The sequence below is a fragment of the Perissodus microlepis genome, chromosome 8 (genome assembly GCF_051167445.1).
Source record: "Perissodus microlepis isolate ML-2025 ecotype Zambia chromosome 8, ASM5116744v1, whole genome shotgun sequence".
NCBI classification, from domain to species: Eukaryota; Metazoa; Chordata; class Actinopteri; order Cichliformes; family Cichlidae; genus Perissodus; species Perissodus microlepis.
In genome coordinates, this window is record NC_140468.1 from 29,009,777 (window position 1) to 29,024,988 (window position 15,212).

The following is a 15,212-nucleotide window of genomic DNA, read 5'->3' on the forward strand; positions in this document are numbered from 1 at the left end:
CCCAAATAAAGTGCATCTCATGTCATTACTGACTTATTTAAGCTAAAGGCATATTATTTTACACAGTTCGTTTTCTCTGTCCCATTATTTTCACTTCAGATTTGTTCAGGTTTTATGTGAGTCTATTTTTTATTGTGATTTTGATCTTTTGTACTGTCTTCTTCAAACCACGTTCTATTTTGGGGTTATACAAATACAGTTTATTATTAGACTCGCAGTAATATCTGATTGTAACCGAAACACTGACACGCTTTTTATATTTAGTCACGTAAGAGTAAAATGTATTTCGTGGAAAATGCAAATGAAGGCACGTGCTGTCGTTCATGGATGAAAATTGATGGTTTTGCGACAGTACTGGCAAGTGTCGCAAACGTGTGGGAGGCTTTGAGCTGCTCGTTACGTAGAGGCTGCCGCCTACACTGACCTGGATATCTGTGGCCGAGGAAGGCTCTGCCGACCTCGTTTCATATCAGTGCTTTAGGACTGCGGCACAGCGCGCGGACCTGTTTTCAGCTGCAGGGCCCTCGTGCCGAAGGCTTTGAACAGCAGCGGTGTGTCCGCGAGGACGGACTGTTAGCAGCCTAATGGACAGGATCGATAACAAGGCCGGGCTGAGGACAGTTATCGTGTCATGTCAGTGTGTCTCTGATCACGCCGCGTGTCCGACTCGCTGCTGCGTGGAACAGGGTCTCTGTATCGTGCACCTCCGTTTACTCCGACATCAGTATTTACTTCTCTGAAGCAAGGAAGTGGAGCTGGCGGAACTCGGAGAACGTGAGACCGGAAGTTGTGTGACTTGACCGCCATAATAAAAGCCCTAAGTAGTTTTGTTTACGCTTATAAATGGCTTCTGGGGTTAAACACAGGAGTACAACTGGAACAAAACTACAGCCAACTTGTCATTTGTAAAATAACGTTTCGTCCTTTGCCAGTGCCGTGTATCCCGAATGATCTATCCACGTTGGTCGGCTTTATTTTGGAGTGTGCGAGCGGAAGTCGCCCTTGGCTCTGCGTGCGCTGACACTGGTAGGAAGTGGGATGTGGCCAGGATGTATTTATGCTGCTGTCCGAGATGTGAGAGTCAGTAAATCAGCTCTGCCTTTAGAGCCCGTGTTCCCCGGCGCTCACAGCGGGGGTACGCTCACTGACGCTGCCCGTCAGCGTGGTTCGTGTCAGGGGTCGAAGCAGCGGCCGCAGCCGCTGTGCTGTCCCCGCCTGGACGGCACCGTGCCCGGGAACAGTTTGTTGAATTTGCGCGTGGCTGTAGCCTGAGCTTTACGTAATGACAGCATGTGAATGACACGTTTGGCTTGTGACTTTCTTGCCCAGCACTGCACATCCACGGTTTTAAACACATGTCAAGAACTCAGCCTCAGATGATGATGGAGTCCTCTGTCGCGCTCGGCAGGCTGGAGCTGGCCCACGGCTCCTCCGCGGGTGGGGTGACCTCTCGGCTCCCCGGAGGCGCACCCCCTAAAGAAAAGCCCGGCCAGCCACCCTCAGGGCTCCAGAGCCAGGCTCACCTGAACGGCTGCGTCCCGCTGTCACATCAGGTGGCGGGTCACAAATATGGAGTGGATAAAGTGGGTAAGTCAGCTGCGGACACGACTCTGATCACCCTGCACTTACAGTTCCTGTCACAGAACCACCTCTGTGCTCGCCTTCGTGTGACTTCATGTTAGCTGGTTATTCAAGCGGAGATCTGACTTAATCCTGACAGGTGTTAACGCACCTTTACATGCAGACACTCCGTTGTTTGTCCTCATAGAATCCGCGCTCACCAAAGAAGACTGCAGAGGCATCAACTGTTTAGCAGACGTGTGTCTAATGTCCATGTGTGCAAACAGCGAACTTACACACTGGACCTTTTTTGAGTGTTTTCCATGATGGGAACACATGTGACAGTTTCTCTTTGCAGTTCTCTCTGTGCTTTGCAAACGTAGCGATCTACAGTATCATTTGGAGTGTTCGTTGAAATACCAAAATTCAGAAAGTTGTCCATCGTCCCGCTTGCTGCAGTGTAGAGGTGAGCGTTATACACTCAAAATTATAGCACAATGTTTCAGGAAAACATATTTTCTGTATGTGTGATACAATGTGGAAACAATGACTGGAGAACACTTTGATGATGGTTGCAGGCAGAAGCATTTATACGTGTAAGTATCCTCCTTTTCCAGTGAGTTACTGTCACCAATGACATATTTCCTAATTTGAAGTATGAATCAAGTTCCCAGCAGGGTCATAGTGCAACAGTAGTGACACAGCGTGAGTCAACTGTAGACACAAGTGTAGCCTGAGCAGTTTTGTTGTTTTTAGGTGTGCAACTACTGCTGAACACTTCAGCTTGAGCGCCGACTCTCAGAGATACCTGGACTTGTCTTAGTGTTGCCAACACATGGGATTACTTTACCAGTGTTATCATGGTATGAAAGATGTGTACCTGTAATACTGGAGACACTTTTATATGACACAGTTACAGTCAGACAGAAATGGATGGATTTTGATTAGTTCCACAAAGAGGCTGCCAGCTTCATACGAATCAATATGACTGTTGATAGTATTATTACAAATATATCCAACAGAGTAATTGTAAAGGTGTCCCACAGCCTGTTTCACAGTAATGGTTGTGCAGCGGTCTTTGATCACGTAGGCCACAGGCACCGTACAGCCACGCTCTGTCCACCTGACGTAGTCGCGTCTTTACAGCTCCATCACTTTGAGATTTTTGCTTTAAGAAAGACGTTTTTCATGCAGCTGCACGTCTCTTGTCAGTTCAGCTTCTCTCTGGAGACTGTGTTCCTCATTCATCACTCCATATCTGCTGCTGTGTGGTTTCACAATCACCAAATATTTGAGATTGGCTTCTTGCAGCCTGAAACATCGTGCTTGAGAACCTCCTGCTCTGGATGAGTACTGAGAGTACTTTATTTATTTATTTCCTGTAAATCAGACATTTATCTGTTTATTGGATTATTATTTAGGTACAAGGGGCAAAATCCCATCACTAGATATCAGTACATTGCAGATTGGCAGTGAGTGTATGCTGTCAGTCTGCTGTTTACCTCAGCTGTCAATATGTGTCCACGTCTGTTTGCCCTGAAGGAGGCTGTAAAACTCTGGAGTCAGTGAAACTGTCCAGCGACAGCGATACTGAGCACTGCTGTTTTTGCAGCTGTTAGCTGACAGTGGCTCTAACATCACTGGAACTCGCACTCAGTACACTCTCATATGATACGAGAGTATTCAAGCTGTTTATCAGAGGAAGAGTGTAATTCTTAGGACTCAAGCCTGACATAATGTTAGCTCCGAATCAGATGTTGTTGTTTGGCTGCTCACGTTCAGGTGTGTCGGCTCACATGGATGATTTACTGACAGTCAGTAACTTTGGTAAATATGGGGAATAAATGAAGATGTTTACGCAGTGATTATGCTGATCAGGCTGGCTGACTCGGATATTTGTTTTAAACAAATAAACAAACAAACATTTTTCTGTGTGTGTGTGTGTGTGTATGAACCTCTTTAATCTGAATATTGTTGCGAACTGTCAGTGAGGCAGCGACAGCAGAGTAACATCGGAGTGTTCAGAGGTCGAGCAGGTCAGCTGCTGATCAGAAGGTCGGTGGTTCGATCCCTGGCTCCCCCAGTCTGCATGTCAAGTGTCTTTGGGCAAGTTACTAACCTCAAGAACAGAATGAATATTAACAAAGAGCACTTAAGCTCCAACTAACGGGTGTAGAAAAGGACTGCTGTGGCTTTTATGACAGTTGTAGAACAAGTTGAGCTTGTATAATCTCCTCCCACTGTTTCTTCAGGCCTCTGCTGCTTCTGTGCTGTTAAAGGTGTTTTTGCAAACGATTCCTCTGCCACTGTCCAGGTTTCAGGTCTGAGCAGCTGCTCTTTCTGTGAACAGGAACAACACGAAACAGTCTCCATAAGATTCTTCGTCATGAGCGGAAATATGTTTGGTTTAAGTGAGGTTTGCATAGACTGTACCACGTGACACGTGACACACACCCACTGGCTCTGAATTCCCTGAATGCCCTGCCCTATTCTCACAAGCCGACTTAATTGTAGTGAGCCGGAGGGTTAAAAGGACACGTTTGACTGGATGTTTGCCTTCAGAATAAGTTTTCTTGGCCTGTGTGAAATAGCAGGTCTGTGCACATTTTCTTGATGGTGGTTATTTTCCTCTGTGCAGGAAAAAGCCCGTCATTGTCCAAACACAACATATTCCCACCAATAAAATACCAGCAAACTGTAAGAGACGTGAATGTGTTTGTGACCGTGTCAGAGAGCTCGTATTTGTCATGTGTGTAAATGTGGTGAATCATTAAGTGTTGTGTGTACTTTATTTTTCCTCTCTGTGTGTTTCTGTCAAACCTTTGATTTAAGAACTTTATCATAAAGCTCAGTGCTGAATGAATTGTTTATGGTTAAACTGTTAAGGTGTCTTTAAACCGTCGTCTTACTGTGCAGCACCTGGAGCCATCGGCCTTTCACACAGATTATTTTTGTAAGTTTCCATTTTCAGTGCCTTTTGTGTTTCTTGCAGGTATTTTGCAGCATCCAGATGGAACAGTCCTCAAACAGCTTCAGCCTCCACCCAGAGGTCCACGAGAGATGCAGTTTTACAGCATGGTACACACACACACACACACACACAGACACACACACTGTACCGGGTCACATGGTCTCTTTGAAAATGGTCCAAAACATAAAAACAACATTAATGTTTCAAAATATTGTTTTTAAACTTTGTGTGCTATGCTTTCAAAATAAAACTGCGATATTTTAAGGAGATTAGCAGTAAACATGTTTCTGGTGATAAAGTTAACATAGACTTATAAATGCTGCTCAGTAAGTACATGAAGGGCATTAACAGCCTTGTTTTGATCCTCTGCTGTCACAGAGGACGCAGGTTTACAGCGTGAGTCACAGACGAGGCCAGAGTAGCCTGGGCAGTTTTTGTTTGCTTGGTTTTTTCCCTCCTATTATATTTCAAGTGTAACATAATGACTTCACACTTGAACTCAACCTTGTGACCTTCAGAAGCTGCACGATGCTGTCTCACAATAAAGCTGAAATATGTTCTACCCAGGCTGTTGGATCTCAGGTGGAGCTTTTTAACCAGCTGCTTAAAGTTCCCCCGGGGTCACCGGGTCAGATGTAGCTCGCGGTCAGTTGAGCCGGTGTTGGATGGATGAAGAATTATCAGTACAGGCAGCCACAGTGAGCTGCTTCACTGTTTTCTTTAGAGCTGTGTCAGGACGGAGTCTGAGGCTAACGTGTGGCTGTCGTTTGACGTGATCCCAGCAGCAGGCCCACACTGACCAGCATCGCTCCCAGTTTCCAAAACGTTACTAAGCTCAGGAGGCAGTGTCATCAAACACATGCTTGCTCTTTGTTTTTAAACATTTTGTACCTTTAACCTTCAGGAGACTTTAAAACAGTCCCAGTATCAGCAGATTTAGCCACCCTTCGCTTCCAGTACACTGACCTCTTTGCACTTACTATAAAGAGCCTGAATATTATTTTCGTCGTGGGAGGCACTAATACCAAAGAAGATTGTTCAGTTCTTTGCTGCACCATCTTCCTTTTCTTCATGCCGTCCTGAGAGATGATTTCAGTTACTGTAAAAGCTTTGGCAGGTACTTATTCACATAGAGATAAACCATCGTATGGCATTCTGTCCTAGGTGTATGCAGAGGACTGCTGCGATCCCTGTCTTCTCGAGCTCCAGACTTATCTGCCCAGATACTACGGCACCTGGTCCTCTCCTGACAGGCCCAACGGTAAGGCCGTACTGTGGCATCACACGGACAACAGCTAGTGTTAGCCGCTAAGGACAAAAGACAAAAAAAGCTAATAGTGAGTTTAACCGTCTCCTCTCTGCACACACGGTTTACCTGCGTGTAAGCAAAGATGTCTCAGATCAGCAAACAGAAACCTGAGAGCTTCTGACCCAGTGTACGCTGGGACCTCCAGCTCCAAATACCAGTACAGACACTGACATCTTACTGTAACAGGAAACAGTCAGTCTCTCAGTAAGGATCTGTAGCTGTCCGCAGAGTTAAAGAGAAAACCACTGTATGTTAGACCCTCGATGAGAGCTGTGAAAGCTTCGGCACGTGATTCGTGTTCATCCTGGTGCATCCAGATGAGGTGTGATTGTTGGTGTAGGTGTTGCACTGCGGGTGTGTCTTCATATTATTGTATTCTTACATGAGGTAGATTTTTTAAATAAAACTCACGCTGATATGCCAACAAGCTCCGTGAACGTTCATCATTTCACCAACAATCAGACAAAACAAGACAAACTAACAGCTTCTGTTGTGACTGACAGACCTGTACCTGAAGCTGGAGGATGTGACTCGTCACTTCATCAAACCCTGTATCATGGATGTGAAGCTGGGCCAGCGGAGCTATGACCCGTACGCCTCACAGGAGAAACGGGAACAGCAGATCAGAAAATACCCTCTGATGGAGGAGATCGGGTTCCTGGTGCTTGGCTTGAGGGTGAGTTTGAGTCATGGTGCTGTGACAGTAAAAGCACGCACTGGTTTACATGCAGGCCTGCAGATCAGTCGGTGTGAAAAGTCCAAATGCAGAGTCTTTGTGTGAAGAGCCAAATATCCCCCCGAGTGTTTCTGTAGGAGTTAAGAAGGTGAGTAGAAGGTGCAGTCGAATATCACTGATAACTGTGTGAGCACCTCTTTGAAAGCAGTTTGTGGAGGAGAAACATCAGCAGTGATCTTAGAGAAGCAACTGTTGCTGCCCATCACTCTGGAAACACCGAGAGAGAACGTTTGGTAATGAGAGGAAACGGCTGCCAGTCGGAGTGGAGGCCCCGGCAAATTCACCCCGACATCAGTGCACTGCTCCAAAAACCCAAGAGCAACATGGCTCCCATCAGACCTCAGTCAGCATGTTAAATGTTGACATTCATGACAGTGCAGTTGGAAAACGACCAACGCCGCTGTCAGCACGCCGGTGGAGGGAGGACGATGGGCTTGTTCTGCAGGCTGTGGGTCTAATGTGAGACTCAGAGGTTGACTGATCTTATGACTCGCACATGTTTCAGTGTCTTTCGTGTCAGTGAAGCTGAAGGTGCTTAGTATGTAAAATGTAACTGTGCATTGACTCGGCTGTAAAAGTTGCATCTTTTTACCAGCACGTTTAGACACCTTTGCTAGTTACATCTGCTAAGACAGCTGCATGCATGCAAACAAAGAACGTGCATGTAGAAAGGCTGGTGTTGGTTCCAACACAGACTCGCATCTTTATTTTCACAGCATTAGTAAAGCTGATGTCTGCAGTAACCTGCAGGAGGAAATATCTTTGCTGCGCAGGGTCACAAATCACTACGATAAGGAAAACGAGTAACGTTTGTCCTGAGAAATGCCGTGGAGTGGACCTGGAAATGGGTTAATCTTTAACCCTGTAATAAATCAGCTGAACAGTGCGCGGCACTTCCGTGCACACACACAGTCACACCCACTTGTGTCCACACCAAACAAACAGATAAGAGGAACGACAGAGACAGCTTATCTGTTTGAAAGAGAGTCACATAGCGAAACCTTTATCAGGTCGATCAGTTTCCATTACAACTTGTCATCGTCATCATCCTCAGTAGGAGTGCTGGTTTGGGCTACTTCAAGAGTGTGATAGTGATACAGGCCAGCGTTGGGTTTCGTGCTCACTCTGATACTGTCCTTTATTTGTCTTTGAACAGATGTTTAAAAGCATTCATCTGAATGTGCCACACCGCTGAGCTCTGACTCGAGGACTGCATTCAGCGTTTCCACACCTCCAGCTTGTTTGCTGTGATGTGAACGTGTTGATGATCTTTGCAAACTTGTTTTCACTTCTTCTTTTATTGGTGTGATGTGTCTGGGTCAAAGGCCAGAGAGCCATGAAGTGCAAAGGCCGCCAAACAAGTTTCTAGTGAAGAGCCCACTTGTTCTGTGTCTGGGGCTAATCTGAGATGAGCATAAAGTACAGAGGGCTCATGTAGACTGAACTAATGGTGACACAAAGGTTGGATTTTGGGGCTTTTCCCCAAACTTTCTATTTAGCACCCTTTAACCCTGTAACACCAACTCTGTCACATTAGATACATTTTCTGCTTCTGTCTGTTTAAGATCAAATGTAGCAAAAATGAGACGCACACATATACAGAGATATAAAAAAATGAAATCCCTGTGCGTGATCCTCTGCCAGAGGCCTGGGAGCTTTAGGGTCCTGTGCAGTATCTTTGCTGTTTCTAGGACTGCGCCTTCATGGTGGAGATCTCAGATGTCGTTCCTGGGATCTGCTGAAGGTCTGGTCCTCATCACCCGATGCAGATCTCGGTAACCAGGGCGACATTTGAGCCGCTATGGCTTCAATTATGTCTCGCTCACAGTGGATACAGACGGCCGGTCGGTTTACAGGGCGAGAGAGTGTGCGGTATGAAAGAGGGGAAGGATACGTGTGATTCAGTGCTGAGACGTCATGAATGTGTTTTGCAGAAATGAGTAATAAGTTTCTAGATGACAGATGACTCTAGATGATGTGAAGAGTGTTTAGCATCGATCGATGGGCCGACGGAGCAGCAGCTTTATAGCTCCACACCCTTTGTAAACGGCTCATAAAATGTGATGTCTGCGTGTGGACTTTAGCTGAGTGCTCAGTGTTTATCATGTGGTCTCTGCAGAGAAGGCTTCTGTACAGAACAATGGGACGCTGCACAGCAAACATGTCCCAGGGAGCCAAAGAAACCTGCTTGTGTTGGTCTAAAGTATGAGGCTACGCATGTTTTACTGAGGTCGGTTAAATAAACATGTCAGCACGTTTGCAGTGTCCATGTGAGTGTATGAGTATCACATGCACTGCCATTTATATAGTTCTTTTCTAATATTACTGAACACTGCAAGAGCAGTTTCCATCATACAGCCCAGTCTGATCTTGGGTGGGCCGGACCAGTGAGAAGCTCCACACATAATAGATATTTTTTAATATAAGAAAAAGAATATGTCTCGGTTTATTTTGGTAAGTAAATGAAAGAAATCTGTCAGCATCACTCTTTAGGCTTAAACTGTAAGTAGTAAAAGTGTAAAATTTAGATAACATTATTTATGCCCGAACTGGAGATTCATTCTGGAATTACAGAAATCTAATGGCTCTGGTGTAATATGAATGGGGAAGGTCTGGAGTAGGGATACAGATGCTGCTTGAAACCATGTTGGCTCCGCCCACTAATATTCAGGTTGAAATGGGGAACGCGACTAACGAGGAAAGGCAATAAATAATTCATCACAGCTCATTCTCCCAAACGTTAAACTTCGGTTAGAGCAATAACAACAGCGTGTTCACAGGACTGAACGTTGGACTCAGCTTCATCACCAAACGTCATGTCTGTCTGTCTTGTTGTACTGCCCTCTGCTGGTGACGAACACCTTAGTGCAGCTTTAAACCAAACACTGATTATTCAGTAAAAATAAAGTTCTATTGTAAAAGCAAAAAGGTTTAAAAATGCTAATCTGGGAAACATTTTACAATAACATCACACTAGTTACACCGTGTACAGTAGGGGTGCAACGATACACAAAATTCACAGTTCGGTTCGATACTTTGGTGTCACGGTTCGATATTTTTTCGATACAAAAAAATGTTCATGCTTTTTTAATTTGTCATTTATTAAAATTATAAATATATATTTTAACTCAAAAGTACAGTTTTTAAATTTAATGTTGCTGAAACAACAAAGTAATAAAAATAATAAATCTATCTGATGGAGAAATCACTCATCTTTGGAAAAGAGAGTTTATTACAGAGAAATGGCTCTTTCCAAAATAAAAGCTATACTATACGCTTCTTCTGGGCTATATTCTCAGCAGCATATTAAACATATCAGGTCCCCATAAGGAGAATCCTGTGCTAACGGCTGTCTATGACTCGGGTAAAGTTTGTAGCATGCGTGCTTGTTGTTTTTGTCTGCTTCCACTTGTCTTTGCACTAGGATGATGTCGGAGTAAATGTGCAGTCATATTCGTTGTGTTCCCACTAGTGCTGTCAGCGTTAATCTCGTTAAAATGACGTTAATGCCATAATGCGGCAAATTTCCGTTAACGAGCTACCGCGGATCGCCCGTGCGTCAACACGTTAACGAGCTAACTGCGCTAACGCACTAGTTCCCACCAATTGAGCATTGCGTGGCACATCCAACATACTGTTTTACTTTAGTCCATGACGCGCTTACCTTCAGGGTCATACGTCACATGAAAACCAAAATAGTTCCAAACGCCACATCTGAATGAGGGTGGGGGAGGTTCAATTTGCCATGTTGCAACGACCTTAGCTTAGCTTCTGTCTTGCTAGCTTGCGCTGCGCTCAGTGGATCTGCGTTCGACAGTGCAGCCTAGGCGGAGTAGTCGAGCGCAGATCCACTGAGTGCTCAACACAGACAGCATCGTCAGAAGAAAAGTTGATAAAATAAATAAAAAATTTTGTATTGTTCGATACATATGCGTACCGAACCGAAAGCACTGTATCGAACGGTTCAATATCGACACGAGTATCGTTGCACCCCTTGTGTACAGTTATCACTGCTGCTACATCACTGCTGGTAATCCTCACAGTCATAATCATATGAGTGTTTATGAATGCCATACTTTGGAGGAGTAATGCTGTATAAATGATAAATGAAGCTTTTTCTAATACCTTAGTAATGCTAAAGTTAGAGTGCTCTCTATAGACTGATTCTAAATGCTGTAAACATTCATCAGCATTACAGTGGAGCTGTATGCTACTGACAGGACCGGTGTGGGTATGCATCATCACGATCTGCTCCCATCAGAGGTTAGCGCACTGATCTGAGGGCGTTCCTGTCTACTTCAGTTGTTTACGTAGAGAGGATGCTGCTGTTTGCTGATCACTGTCTTCCTGATGACGGAAACAGAAGACAACATGTCATTATTATGCTAAAATAAACCTGTGACAGTTGATTCAGTTAGTTTGGAGGCAGCCTTCAGATCCCGTTCTCTCATTGGCTCACTGTCTTCGATCAGTTTGAAATCCATCACAAAGTCCTGACCGATCAGGCCTCGTCACAGCTCACAGATGTTGTTGTGCCGTCTCAGCAGGAAGTCCAGGAACATTCTGGGTTTGCTGCCAGCTGCTGAATAAGTGACTCTGAGAACAGTGACACTGTGTTTCAAACCAAAACTAATGCAGACGTTTGTTTTAATGTGAGATTTTCTTGTATTCTCAGGTGTACAAGGTGTGCACGGACACTTTCGACTCCTATGATCAGCATTATGGAAGAGGATTGGTTAAGGACACTCTTAAAGATGGTATGTGTGTGTGAGATTGTATGTTTGATGAAATTTAAACAGGGGCTTTACTCCCCCACCCCAGGGTCACGCAGCATGTCCCAAAGCTCATATCATGCTGTAGTTTGTTGAACATGACATTGAATGCTCCTCCACATTCAACAAAGGGGCTCCAGCCTGATACTGTTAAACCTCGTTTGTGTCTCTCTCATTTCTTCCTGGAACCTTGTTAAGATTCAAACGTGCAAAATAGGATTTTTTTACCATTTTTCAGCTGATGTGAAACTTCTGATCGGGCCTGTGTTAGCATGGTGTACATATCAGTGTGCAGCGTGATTACAGTAATGTGTTACAATGGCACACATAGTGGAGACACAGGCTGCGCTTGAGTTATTGTGTGTTATTGTTATTATTATTGTTGTTATTGTTTTTGAACGTCTTCTGCTGTCCACCAGGCTTGTCTAAATTCTTCCATAATGGAGTTAGCCTGAGGAAGGACGCCGTGGCGGCGAGCATCCGCAGAGTGCAGCGGATCCTTCGCTGGTTCGAGTCCCAGCACCAGCTGACTTTCTATGCCAGCTCCCTTCTGTTTGTGTACGAAGGCCTGCCCTCCTCTGTCTCTTCATCCTCCCTGTCGTCCCTCCTCAGCAGTCCATCCATCGGCCCCACTGTGATGGTAAAAACGCCCACGTCTTTGTCATCAGTTGAAGGCGGCACGGAGCGGAAAGCCCGACAGGGAAAGCTGGGGCAAGGAGAGGAAGTGGCCGAGTACAACAACAACAACATCCAGGTGGCAGAGCACTGGGACTACAGCCTGGACGCTGTTTATTCCAATCGCAGGAAAGGTGAGGACGGTCACAGGGGAGACGGTGGTGCTGTGAGCGCCGTGTCTGGAGACGGCGTCTCAGCACCGGGTGAGGAGGACAACTCTGCATGGAAACAGTCACGTGAGCTGCAACGGCCACCTAATGGGAACGGAAACAAATCCCAACTGCAAGGGAAGGATGTGGACAGAGAGGACGGCAGGAGGAGCGGGGAGGAGGCGAAGGACCGAGGAGGCGACGAAACGGAGAGCGGCGCAGGAGACGTAGAGGTGGAGGTCAGGATGATCGACTTTGCTCATGTTTTCCCGAGTGAGAGCCAGGATCACGGCTACATCTACGGCCTGAAGCGCCTGCTGACGGTGCTGGAGCAGATCCTGTGTGATGCAGCGTAGAGCTCGCTCAAACAAACCCCGCCTCCTGCTGAAACGACGAAGCATCATCTCACCTGACTGTGTGTGTGCAGTGGAGGCAACTGGGCAGCTGTGTTCAGCACGACATGCACTAACCAATCCATGAAGGCATTAGGACCTCACACGCCGCGTCTGCAGCTCACTGATGCTCACACAGGGTCACCTGACCTCAGCGATCAGTGGTTTGAGTATCTGATGCCACGGCCAGTGAAACTGTGACGGCACGTAGTGTAAAATGATCGGAAGGTGTCGACCGTACCTCTGATAACGCTGCCGATGGCTCTGCGGTGTCTCGCTTTCAGGAGCGAGCTGCAGACCACAGATCCACTCACCACCTCAGTCCTGATGTTTCCGGTCAGCTGTGCAGACGGAGGGATTTTGTTGTTCCTGGATTCACAGGGTCAGGATTGTGGTGACTTCTATGCAGTCTGTCTGTAAACTACCTAAAGCTCCGCTGCTCATGCTGACACTTCCTGATCATCTTATCATTCACAGGGCTTAACTGGATTCATTTATGTTTACAGTGTGGCGTCAGATTCCTAAACCAGGGCTGGAAAGCAGACGTGAGTCAGGGATGAGGCGGGCCTGCTCCACAGTTGTTGTTCATACCACTGTCTAAACATGTCTAACTCAGGTATTTACTGTAAGAAACAACTTAATGTTAGTGCTACCGTGCTCCTCATCCCGTCTCAGCCATGGCTTGTTTGATCTTCGACACGATCGAGCTCATCGATGTCGACCTCGGCGTTGACCCGTCGTCTTTCACCGTGGCTGCTTCTGTCCTTGTAAACGTCGAGCTGCCATATCATCCTTTCAGACGCCCGTCTGCTTTTCTCTACATTTGGATTTGTCGTGAAGACTCCAGTGCCATTGTTCTGTTGTTAGCTTAGGTCAGTGATTTTAAGTTGATCGTGTGAGGAATTCATTTCTAACTGGGTAACAATTGGAAAATCAGCCATTATAACTGTGAAGGGATCGTGTGGGTGTGCGTGTGTGCACGTGTGTGTGTGTGAGCATGCGTGTGCGTGCGTGCGTGCGTGTGCGTGTGTGTGTGTGTGTGTGTGCGTGTGTGTGTGTGTGTGTGTGTGTGGCTGGTACAAGGGACATGCTGCACTGATTAATACACGATGTGCTTGTGGTATAAGCTGAGATGATTCCCTAAGGATAGTTTTAAGATTGTAGGAAAAAGCTCTGTGCGTGATCCCAACTCGTTCTTACACGACTCTCAGCTGAGGGCAGCTTTGTGTTTGTTAGTGCTTTGGTAGGATGGAGCCTGCTGCAGATGACTGTATCGCACCAAGTTCAGGCCCCAAAGCTGCTCCCGGTTTTCTTGCAGTCCTTGGTCTTGGTAACGAGGCTAATATTAAAAAAGAAAGCTGGAAATAGTGTTTTAGAAATGGTGATGCAGCTCCGGGAACAGGAAGTCCCTGCTGGATGTGGGCGAGAACGAGTAGTAACGGTTGAAGACTGCTTTTCTTAAAAATGTGACCTTTTGTCACGATCTCAAAGTTTATTTAAATTGTCAACGAGTATTTTTTTATCTCTTGTAAATTCAGTGCTGAAATATCTGCTTCCTGTCTTTTATTTTGGAATCTCAGCCCCTCCTCTCTTTGACCTGGAATGGCAATAATCCCCCTGCTGATATAAGGCAGCGTTCTGGAAAAGCGTTCGGCGGTGCTCGTGATTGATGCTGTTGCGTTGTGTGAACGCTGTGGCTGTGACGCTGAGACCGTCTCGCCTCGGCACCATAACTCCAGCTGAATCGCATGACATAAGGAAAATCTCAAAATCCTGATGTTTTGTAAATGAAACTGATGAAATGTATTTGAACTGTAATGTGAACCAAAAGCAAAGGTTGACACTTTTCTCTGACTTTGCTTCTTTTTTATAATTTCCATTGATTTTAGGTTAATCTCTTAAAGGATGTTTACGGGAATTTTTTTTTTAAGCGCTGCCTTATTTTCTGGTAACACATCTGGATCATGATCATTGTGGCAGCTTGTGACTCTGGGCCTGCTGTGTCGTGGCTAACTAACAGAAGGGCATTGCTTAATCGTTAACCGAGTCAGGGCGTGTCCCTGGGGCCCGGCGTCTCGGTGCAGGCAGGCAGCTTTACCAACATCACGTCCGCTTTGTTCCCAACGTGAACCTGATGACACCAGCGTGTTGGTCTGCTAACACTGGTCACAGGTTTGTGACATTTCTCATCTTATTCCTGCTTCACTTTACAGCCAATCAGATGAAGCATATCATATTATTTCTGTCGTTGTTGTTGTTGTTGTTTTCTTCCTTCACTCATTTGTGCATCGATCTCTTTTACAGTACTTTAGGTGCAAACTGAAAAAGTCCGAATCACTGACTAAATTGTAACAACAATCTGCCTAATTACTCAAATTTATTCATTTGCATCTCAACTGTAATATAAAGTCAAAGTGAATAAAAACTTTAATCTGCTTTGAGTGCTTGTCTGCTTTTTAAAACAAGACTGCATTGTTCATCTTAAAGAGCTTTACATATGACCTTTGCTCTAACAGGAAGGTAAGATTCAAAATGTTGAAAATAAAGTTGACATATCGAATCAAACTTTAGTGAGTTAGAAGAAGGAAACGTGGATGCAGAGTGCCGTTCTGAATCTCTTCAGGAAAAAGAGCTTCGGTTTAAAGGTT

At 45.5% G+C, this 15,212-nt stretch overlaps 1 protein-coding gene across 1 annotated transcript; it reads left to right on the forward strand.

Moving 5' to 3' along the window:
* The first annotated feature begins 356 nt into the window (after positions 1 to 356).
* Positions 357 to 15,000, forward strand: ipmkb (inositol polyphosphate multikinase b). The gene is made up of 6 exons (XM_084938520.1): positions 357 to 1,587; positions 4,553 to 4,638; positions 5,696 to 5,792; positions 6,344 to 6,516; positions 11,252 to 11,333; positions 11,768 to 15,000. The coding sequence occupies exons 1-6, from the start codon at positions 1,356 to 1,358 to the stop codon at positions 12,526 to 12,528; spliced, it is 1,431 nt and encodes a 476-aa protein (XP_084794646.1). The 5' UTR covers positions 357 to 1,355; the 3' UTR covers positions 12,529 to 15,000.
* Positions 15,001 to 15,212: the final 212 nt, after the last annotated feature.

Excerpts from the sequence above, each read along its gene's own strand:
- ipmkb (XM_084938520.1), top strand. The coding sequence starts at position 1,356 with ATGTCAAGAACTCAGCCTCAGATGATGATGGAGTCCTCTGTCGCGCTC. Across the intron at positions 4,639-5,695 it reads AGATGCAGTTTTACAGCATG|GTGTATGCAGAGGACTGCTG; the intron begins GTACACACACAC and ends ATTCTGTCCTAG. Across the intron at positions 6,517-11,251 it reads TCCTGGTGCTTGGCTTGAGG|GTGTACAAGGTGTGCACGGA; the intron begins GTGAGTTTGAGT and ends TTGTATTCTCAG.